The 10730-nt window shown below is 47.3% G+C and overlaps 1 protein-coding gene across 1 annotated transcript in view; it reads left to right on the top strand.

Moving 5' to 3' along the window:
* Positions 1-10730, top strand: part of EPB41L4B (erythrocyte membrane protein band 4.1 like 4B) — a gene marked incomplete at its 5' end in the record, with an annotated part of 163359 nt that overhangs the window by 55731 nt on the left and 96898 nt on the right. Inside the window, 4 exons of the mRNA XM_045296535.1 lie at positions 2767-2809; positions 3590-3668; positions 5580-5624; positions 7864-7916. Coding sequence (XP_045152470.1) covers positions 2767-2809; positions 3590-3668; positions 5580-5624; positions 7864-7916 — 220 coding nt within the window. The remainder of the gene's footprint in view (positions 1-2766; positions 2810-3589; positions 3669-5579; positions 5625-7863; positions 7917-10730) is intronic.

Below are 10730 nucleotides of genomic sequence, written 5' to 3'. Positions count from 1 at the left end.
CATCATAACGGGCTCTTTGGTTAGCTGTACTCATGCCCCCCATCATTAGGAGAATGTGCCGAGCCCAGATTGCTTCGGCAAGTGTGTTGACAGTCAGCAGGTTGGATTTTGATGCTGAATAGCTAGTAAGAAACCCACTAGCTGCGTTGCCCCTCTCCTGTCCTTACAGGAGTGTTCTAGCATGGACCAAGCTACCACTGAGCCGTGGGGAAAGTCCCTGTTTGCCTTATTACGGAGACTATAGTTAACATCTATTTTGCAAGAATATAGAATATAGCAATGTTTCCTGGCCCAGGAAACACAGAAATTGTTAAGTCCTCACCCTCTAGGAACTTCTAAGTGCTCACAGCACATCAAAACCAAACCAAAGCCATTCCCACTCACGGCCGCCCGTGTGTTGGCAATGACCCTTCACTGAGAACACGTAGGGACCGTTGCTTTGGGGCTGACACAGATTCAAGATTTTGAGATGCTAAATATCCTGGTCTCTGGATGGTACCAGGCTGTCTTAATTGATGCCACACAGATGCAGAGAGACAGGTTAGCTGACTAAAAACTCGAGGGCCCGAGACGGCAGGGTACTGATTGGAGCACCTCGCTGAATATTGAGTAGTGCAGACTTCTCAGAGATGGACTAATGAACTAATCAGTTAACCACTGACTGTACATCTGTATAGGACATTGTTTTTGAAGACCTAGTTTTGTTGGCATATACTTCATATATCTTATAATTTAATCATTCAGTCATATCAAGATTTGTAGTCATCACCACACCACAATGAATTGCAGAACATCTTCTTCTCATTGTTGTTAGCTCCCCATTTCCCCCCATCCGTCCTTGCCATACCTCCAGGCAAGTATCAATCCAGTTCTTGTCTCTATAGACCTACCTCTTCTGGATTTCATAGACAGAAAACCTTACAAAGCACGAACAGGAAGATAAGAACTAAGCACCAAAAACACCAACAACAATGACTAGACAAAAAACCTCACTCAAAAAGAAAGCAGAAAATATTACAAGCCTTTCAGAACAGGTCAAAGGGGAGAGCAAATGATGAGGTATTACATTTTCATCTAATTACATGTGCCGTAATCGACTTTACAGTGCTCTCTGTCAGACAACAAGCCTGTTCATGTCCTTCAGTAGTTAGAGGGGCCTCGCTGGGGACCCTGCAAATAGATTTGGGGCTTCCGCTGTCATCCCCAGCCTTCTGCACACCAGGTTGTACGGGGCACTGGTGCTATTAGCTGCCCTCAAGTCATTTCCAATGCGTGACAACCGCAAGCAGCACAGAGTAGACCTTCCCCATGGGCTTTCTTGACTGTACTTTTAATGCAGGCAGACCACCCAGAATTCCTACCCCGCCCTCCAGTACTCACGGTTAGGTGGGTTCAAACTGCCAACCTTCAGGTTAGTAATTGAGCACAATCTGTTCCACTCTGGGGCCGCGAATGTCGTTCCCCATATAGGTTAGACTGCCGTGGTCATCAAGACTGCGGCAGAAGAGCGTCCACACAGTAGAGAACTTTTGTGAGGGCAGTGGTTCTGGAATAGCCAGGAATGGAAACAGCTGGAGCAGCTCTCCTGGTGCCCAATCAAACTCGCTGCCGTTGAGTGGATCCTGACTCATAGCAAGCCCACAGCTCAGGGTGGAACTGCCTCTGTGGGTTTCCCAGACTGTCCACTCTACAGTAGTAGAGAGCTTCGTCCTTCTCCTGTGCAGAAGCTGGTGAATTTGAACTTGATTTTGTGGTTAGCAGCCCAGTGCACAACCCACTCTGCCACTAGGGCCTCTCTAGAAACACTCCCCAAACTCCAGACTCACTATCCTCGAGTCAGTTCTGACTCACAGCTACCCAAGAAGCTAGAAGTGCCATGGTGGGTGTCTTAGACTGTGACTCTTTACGGGAGTAGAAAGCCGCCTGCTGCTCCTGTTTTCGAACTGCTGCCCTTACACTTAGCAGCCTAATAGGTAACCACTATACCACGGGGCGCCAGTGAACGCTGGAGGCCTTAAAATGTCCTCAGGGCCAGGTCTCAAGTATCTCTGGCAAATCCTTGCTGCCTACATGGTCATCTTTCCATCTGAGATGTAGGTGGTTTTCTTGGCCCAAGTATAATGGGACCAGGAGTTTGGGTTCTATGATTTTATCTCTTAGGGCAACAGAAGATTCCCAAGCGTGACTTATTCTCTGAGCTAGATTAATGCAGGTGTGGGGTTCCTGGGGAACGTTTGGAACTTGGAAAACCCAGGAGCAGAACCCTGACCCTAAAGGACTTCACAGATCATTTGGTTACAGGGTGTGTTTTGTTTTGTTTCATTTCTTTTTCTCTTTCTCATTGTGGTAAAAATATATGCGAGGGGCTTCAAAAAGTCCGTGGAAAATTTTCATGATCATTTCATTTTTCCACAAACTTTCCAAAGCTCCCTGGTATACAGCAAAACATATGCAATATTTCCATGCTAGTCTTTTTCACATGTACAATTCGGTGCAATTAATTATGTCCGCCATGTTGTGCAGTGGTAAGGGATTATAAATTACTTTAGGGTACCCTATTGAAAATCTTAGCGATGTGGTGGACTGTTTACCCAGAGAAAATGGTATTTATGTGAATAAACTCAGAATGCTTCCTGCCATCCTGAGGAGGTGGCAGATTCCCCGAGGTAAGTGTGCGGGGTGTGGCCCCACCCCTAAGGTCTGTAAAGGAGGGCCGCGTGGCCTGGTCGATGCACCATCCTAAAAAAAGCATTTTCTTTCTTGCAGCACTGGCTGGATCATTCCAAACCCATAAAAAAGCAGATGAAAAGTAAGTAAGAGGCATTAAGCCTACTCATTTATTTCTCTTCTCTGTTCGTAAATCCTTTGCCAATGTTTTGAGGTGTTATGTTTCCATTAGAACCTGGAAGCGTTTTAAAATAGATCCAGTTTTAAGTGGATGGCTATTAATTTCTTAAGGCTAGCCAAATGTTGGCATTTAAAATTTGAATGAGTTTTTTGTAGATACTGAAAAAGAGAGTATGCTCTCATTTGAAATCAGATGTCCTTGCCAATGAGAACTAATTCATATACTATTCAGAAGCACAGTTTTATACCTATTATATGCACTTTCCAATGAGGTACAAAGTACAGTCAGGAAGTGGTAGTGCAGGAGACATCATGGACTGCCTGGTTCAACACTGTATAATATCCTTAGAGATAGATGGGTGGATGATAGGTGTAGGTATATGCACACTTATGTGTACTTTATACATATGTATGTATGTGTATGTATATATTCATAAAGCTCTAGCTGCTGCCCCTGAATCTATTTCAGCTCTTAGTAACCCTCTCATGCAGAGATGAACTACTTTCTGGGGTTTCCAGGTCTTTAGATCTCTGGGAGCAGAGAGGTTTAACTGTTGACTGTGTAACCAAGTGCACCCCAGGGCTCGATAAAATGTGTTAGTTTTGCATGCCCCTTTTGCACACTCCCAATACAGCAAGGAATGCGTGTTCAGTTTAACATCTTTTTCCTTTTGTCCATCCCGTGATCTTCAAAACTGGGGGATCAAAAACCATCTTCAACCTTCCATCTCCACGTGTTTAGTCGGACCCGCTTATGCTTTGCACTTTCGCGTTAAATACTATTCATCAGAACCGAACAACCTTCGGGAAGAGTTTACAAGGTAGGACACGATGCAGACCAAGACCCCACCAGTATCCCGGTCTCCTCACAAAGTACGGGTCTCTAGATTGTGGGATTGCTTCCTCTACACGAACACTGTCTGTACTTTTCTGTACTCTGCTGGCAACCCACAGTTTGACTTGACCTCTTTTTCTTAGTGAGTAGAAACAATGAGATTTATTTCCATGTCTGTCTTCTGTTTTCTGGGGTTTCGGACAGATGGGCTAGTCCTTCTAGCGGACTCTCTTTTTTTTCTCTCGGCTACAAAAAGGGAAGGCAGCTACTGGAAGAGTGGTTCTCCTCCAATGTCCAAAATCCATCCGACTTTTCCGAGGGATGGAAAAAGAAATATTCCCTTGTTTTCAGCCCCCTGTTTAAAATAGCTGTGTTCATGGCAACACAGTGGTTTGACTATCGCTGGGTTCTTTCCCCTCTGGGCGAGCTTCCTGCCTTGCTGAATTTCCTTTCACGTTCTGCCTGCCTCTTGTACTTCAGAAACAGCACAGCAGCAGCAAAGGGGATGTAAAATTTTTAAACATGGTGTTTCCATCCACCCACCCTCCCATCAGTGAGATTTCTGCCCAGCCCTGCCCTGCTTTTGATGTCCCCAGAGCCTCCTTGTGATTGTATGGTGCACAATAGTGGTGCCCAAAGCGGCTGGCTGGCCCACGGTGATGGCCACTAGCGTGGAGATGAATATGTAAGCTATAATGTATTATAGCCCCCTCCGTTCTGCTAGCCTGCAGTGGCGAGCCGTTCTTGTAGAATCTGAGTGCTCAGGGCAAATCAGAATCATGTCCTCCTTGATAGGTGTACACAAACAAAATAGTACCCTGAATTGCAGAAGCTCAGCTCAGTAGTGTGATGAAGCACCTGTTGGGAATCAGGAACATTCTGCAGTATAGTAGATCTTTCAGCTGCTCCCTCCTCTTATTTCTGGGTCACCAGTATTCTCCTTGATTCAAACCACAGAGAATGGTTGTCTGCCATTGGTTTTCAACTTCAAACAAATGAAATTAGCCTAGTGTACCTCTTCAGAGTCCTTTAAGCTGCTCATGATTGTCATCAAAGCCAGTGAGAGGTCCTTACCCAGGGTTGTGTGCAGCAGAACACCTGGGGACCTCTCTCGCGTGTAAGATGCTGATTCCTTACATGAGGAAGGGAGCGCTCTGTGGGCAGCCTCAATATTTGCAAAGCAGGGCAAGTGGTTCTGGTGCCCACATCCTGCTGGTTAAAAAAAAAAAAATCACGTATTGAAGCCACGACCTTTATTTTTTACCTCCGTGAAACCGCCTCGCGTTATCTGCTCTGTCCTCCCTCATACTTTTCCTTGTCCCTGCAACCGATTGCTGTCCAGTTCCAGGAGTTGTTTTGTTTCTCCATGCATGTATGCAGCATGCTTGTTTGGGTGTTTTAGAAAAACAGACTGCAGTTATGCTGCAGCAGGGAAAAAGCCTGCAGGGTGGCGAACTGGAGTGGCCTGCAGACTTTGGGATAGCACCAGCCGCAGCCTTTGTGGAATCGGCCGGCGGAGCTGGTGGAGAGCCGGGTCCGAGGTCCCTCTCCGGCTTGTGTCGTTGGACACGTTGCGTGCCTGTGTGCCGAGTCTGTGTCCTGCCTGGTTCTCTTCTCGAGCTTCCCGGGGGCGGGGGGTGGGACTGTGCAGTGTTCCATGCTCACTCAAGTATCTTGCAAATTCCGTACATGCCCTCACCTTCCTAGCTGGTTCTGGGATGCCTTCCTGCAGCCGCGGGGGGAGATGCTTCCACCAAAGGTCTCATTTGGGCTCCCTTTTTACAATGCAGAGCCCTGGGCCATGTGTGGGGCTGCGGGTGGGAGGGGAAGCTTGGGGATTGGCAGCGAGCAGCTGGGCAAGAGTTACCCTCTATTGACTTTTGTATATGTTTGTCAGGTACCTGTTTGTTTTACAACTCAGGCATGACATTCTTTCAGGAAAGTAAGTATGTTTTTGTTCTAACTCTCAATCCAGGATAGATCAGTGTCTCTATTTCAAAATAATTCAACTGTTTTCCCTCGCTTACCCTTGTTCCCTTTTCAAAATTAAAAAGAAAAAAAATTGCACCAGGCATTGTAAAGTGAGTCTAATACTTGTATCACTGTCACCATCATCCCATTTTAAATGATGACTCTGTGGCTTGAAGCATTTCCAAGAGCATTTGATATCTTCCGTGATGGGCATTTGGGGATCAGGCTCTCCTAGATGGCATCACTGCCCCATTCATAATGGCTTTTATTGTAGTTTGCAAGCAAGATACGTATTAATATGTATACACTTACAAGTCTGTGGACCGACACAAACTCTCATTTGTCACCACCGGCATTGAAGTGCTGTAGAGAGGTTATGCTCTGATTCTGATAGAAAGAGGTTAAGACACCTCCTCCTGTTTCCTCTTCCCCTCTTAAAGATGGCTTTCAAATGCTAGGTCTCTGGCTAGACAATCTAATGATTGCTGGGCATGAGGACAATTGGCACTGAGCTGGTTGATGCCACAAGCCAGATTAATTTGTTTTAAAGCTAGGAGATGTCAGCAGCCGTGGAGTTTACGATTATGTCGTTTTTCCACATAACGTAGTGAGAATTTCCTGTCACGGGAAAAACCAAGGGCATATTGAGCCTAAATAAACCATACCTGCTGTCGCCAAGAATGCAGGCTTACATCTTATTTTTAATATCACTGAAAGGAAATTTAAATTGTAATTGCAGAATCTGCAGGCTCTCAGTAGACCAAGCCATAAAAATCTCAGTGCACTATCCCCTGTGAAACAAGTGGATTGTACAGTGTATACATTGCCCTTCTGCAGCCAGGCAATAGAGACCGTTGGTTGGTGCGGGTGTTTGGCACGTGTGTCTGCCTTGTGTTTCTCTCTTCATCGTGTGCTCTTCATGCCAAAGGCCTCTCAACTCGAGGAATTGCCTTCCATTTGGAAAAATAATAATGGCAACACCTGGCATTCGTACAGTCCTTTACAGTTTATATGCACTCCAGCCCGGTGTGCTGAGCTGAATGGGGCTCCAGCCTCGCACTGCCTCCTGCCAGCTGGGTAACTTTGGGCCTGACACCATAACACTTGGATCCTCACCTGCAAAAGAGAGACGGGGCCCTGACAACACCCAGGCTTGGGGTTGCCTGACTCAAAAGCATTGACCAAACTGGATAATATTCAGGGAAAAGGTCGTGAAAACTATGAAGTGACGTGCCAGTGCATGCCATCCTTATTTTTCTACCTGGATTACAGTACGTAGTATTGAGATCACCAGGTGTGTAGAAATGCCCGCCCCACCCCGCTGCAAGGCAGTGCCTCAGTTTCACTGTTGGCAGGCTTGAGTGTACCCAGCTGTCCCGGAAGTGCTAGCTGTGTCACCGGTGTATTTATGTTTCACGTGATGAGCTTATTCCAAGGCATCTTGGAGAAGCACTTGTACTCTAACAAGATAAAATAAGTTTAAAAACAATAAAACACCTTGAGAGTCTAGACCTGCTGGCCAGTGGAGACGAAAGGACTCCCTGAGCTTACAGACCTAATAATACTCTTTAAAATCTTGAGCCCCATTGGTTCACTGAGGTCGTCCTTTAGCTAAACAAACAGACTGGCTTGTAAGATCAGCAATATCATTAGTGATTTTGTGCTCCTTTAAAAACAAAACAAAACAAAACCCTCATTTAAAAAAACCCGTGAGACCCTTTGGGCAGCACTCATACTAAAGCAAAGGTGAGAAACCAGACACTAGACATGGACATGCTGAACCCCCGGCACACAGTGTAAAATGTGGCAACATCACTGGACACGTTGTGTAAAACCTCACCGAGGAACACTCAGCTTTCATTGCAAACGCAGCGAATTGTTCATTTAAAATAATAATATATTACAAAGGAGTGGGCTTTTCGTTCTGTTTTCCAAACTCCCCAGTCCTGCCAAGTCAGTAAAATTGCAAGTTTGATAGTGGCTTGACCTCGGTCGGGTTATATTGACCCCTGGTGACGTCTAGCTTTGGGACAGGTGTAGTTTAAGTCAGATTCTTGACCTTCTTTGCTGTGGACAGCAAAAAGACCAACAGCACAGATGAACAATTTTTATCAAAGCACTACTGCCTTTTGCAAAGTGATTTTAATGAAAATCTGCATGTTATTTAAGTACATACTGAGATTTAATTTTTTTTCCTTTTCTCTCCCAAGATTGAAATGTCCATATGAAACAGCTGTGGAATTAGCTGCTCTCTGTCTACAAGGTACATTATTCGTTAGTAGTAATTAGGGTGTTAATGTTATTGCTTTTCATCTCTACGAATGGGTGTCTACAGTGCAGTAGGCATTAAGCTATCCTTCAGGGACTTCATTGAGCATGATACTATCTCTTTTTCCAGGGCAGGAGCACTGTAAGAATAGACGTGTACAGGGAAGCGTGGAGGAGAGCAAGACTCATGGTGGAACAAGTAAATTAAAATGAACAAAGGCATCGAAGTGCATAACAGAAAGAAAGGGCAGAGGGGTACCGGCAGCTTAGCGCTGTTGGCAGGAGAAGTTCAGTTCAAGAAGCCAGGGAGGTAGGTGACCTTGGACACCATCTAAAGAGCATTAATCACCTGCTAGCAAGTGGGTGCCTTAGAAAACTCTCAAGGGGAAGGCCGGCCTGTTCAAAGATGCATTTGAGAACGTTCACGCTGGCTGTGATGGAGAGGAGGGAATGGAGCAGGATTCAGGCTGGGAAGTGTGACAGCAATAGGGAAGAGGTGAGGCTGGGCTTGGGCAGGAAGTGCAAGAATTCAGAAAGAAAGCAAACTATTGGAAGTCAAGGGAAGAGGACTATGATAAGGCCTAGATTTTGAGAGAGGAATCTGGCATGACTCACAGACTGCCACCAGAAGTGGGTGGCGGCAACAGCGAATGCTTGGGAGAGTAGGTTCAAGGGAAAGGGGTAGCCTGTTTGGGCCTGGAGCCTAGGAAGTATCAGCAGTCCCTTGGAGATCTGAGTCTTTCTCCTGCAGCAAGGTCAGATCAGGGGGCGGAACCCTCAGCTGGGGAGTTACTGGCATGTGGGTGGAGAGCGCATTGGAGTTTGCCGGTGGTGGTGTCCGTGTTGACTGTTGGAGGATTTCCTTTAAACCTGCACGAGGAACCCTTGCTGACGTGTGTAGCGGTGATAAGAGAGAATGCCCGTGTGCGGCTGCACATAAGGAATTCCACAGGACGGCAGGCAGGCACGCGTTGTGCATGCACTTACCAATCTGTTCTGTGAGAATTCGGAAGTCTTCATTCACAGTTCATAATTATGTATTCACACCCTCATACGGTGTGTATTTTACCATGTCTTAAAAGTAGTCTGGGGAGGTTTTTCACATCACAAAACCGGCACTCAGTCCTGTCCAGATGTCGCGGCCACACCGCAGCACACAGCCTGGGGACGGAAGAAACCCGGGGACCCCCCACGCACAGGCGGCCCGAGCTGCCGTCTGCCAACTCTTAGTGGAGTCCTCAAATGTAATCTTGATCACAGTCGCATATGCGTGGTTTGGTTTGGTTTTTATATTTGGCATTTTTGAGAGAAGCTTTTTGCCGTGTTGACTCATAAGGACGGTCCCATTACCTGCCATTTTCATGCTTATGACCTAATAGGGGCTTGGCGTGTCGTCAGTGCTCAGTAAGTATACAGTGAGTCGAATGAATACTGTTGGAGAGACAATCCCCCCCCACCCACCCCCACACGGACTTTCACAGACTGGTCATGGGGGTGGGATCTGTGGCCATCTCACCAGGTACAATGCTGAAAGCTTCCCATCCATGTCTCCCTGAGACTCACGGCCCTTACAGTATCACAGGGATCTGTGCAGCTGTGTGGACATGGCCTTGGTCTTGGCTTTTCTGCCAGAGCCTTTGGCCTGGTAGAGATGTTGCTATTGCTGAATGATCAAGTGTCCTTCACCCCTGTGTGGGGGTCTGCGTCATTGGGTGGTCTTCCCTCAGGCCTGGGTGGTCCCGCAGTTTAATGGAATAGAAGCGTCGTGTCAGACCCACCAGTCACCTGGAGAGTGGTTCCTTCCTGAGGCTGCTGGAGCAGTACTATAAGCTTGTGTGCCGCCCGCAATGGTTTCAGATTGAGGCCCCCATGTTTTCCACGCCACTCCCATCACAGGGCCCCCCCCTCCCCGTGTCCTGGGGCATCCCCATACTTTAGTAGACCCATTTGCCAGAGGCCACGCAGACAAAAACGAGGTCAGGTCTGTGATCCTTTCTTTGAGAATTACCCATTCAAACAGCAACTATGAATTCCTATAGTTCAAGGACACACTTATTATATCAGACACATATAGAAAGACTTAGACACGCAACTGGAGAAGCTCCCGTTACACTGCCCCTCCGTGTCCCACGCCACACATGTACCCTCAGTAAACACTGTATAGCATGCCTTCCGGTTCAGCCATATCCAAGCCAGCTGGCCTCTGCCTCTAAGGCTCGCTTGGCCACCTGCATGGCTTGTCTAACTCACAAGGTGGTGCTCCCGCCGAGGCTCAGGTCTTGAAGACACCTCTTGCTCTGGTTGCTTTGCATTATTGGTGCCTTGGGAGTTGTGTGATATGGCACCCTGCTCTTAGGGGAACTAAATGTATGGTATGTTTGAAAACTAGCATGGAGGGAGGTCAAGAGAAGAAAAAGGAAGGGGGAGAGGGAGAATGGGACAATCGCGCTTGCTCGTCCCTGCTCCCGATTGAACTTCGACTTGCCTCCGGTCACGCAGACAGTCTGTGATAAGGTTGGGTTTAAGCCCTACTGGCTCTGAGCTCCTTCCTTCATGCTCTGCAGCCTCCCTGTTGTGGAAGCGGAGGGAACAGCCCAAGGCCAGCAGGTTCCTGGAAGGCAGGCCCTGCTCTCTCACACACGGAGTACCGGGCATCACTCAGGCCTGTTGTCATGCAGCCGTGTTGAGAAGGGACGCCAAGCCCCTGGCCTGGTCTGAACCCCGCAGAGGAGCCTTGTCACTGTCTGACGTTCGCTCCCGTCGCATGATGACATCAGGTGCAGTGCATCCAGCCTCGTCCTCCGCTGCC

This window comes from Echinops telfairi, unplaced genomic scaffold, assembly GCF_000313985.2.
Source record: "Echinops telfairi isolate 266 unplaced genomic scaffold, ASM31398v2 ScPeMD7_7410;HRSCAF=8448, whole genome shotgun sequence".
Taxonomy (NCBI): Eukaryota; Metazoa; Chordata; class Mammalia; order Afrosoricida; family Tenrecidae; genus Echinops; species Echinops telfairi.
This window is presented reverse-complemented; position numbering and strand designations above follow the sequence as displayed.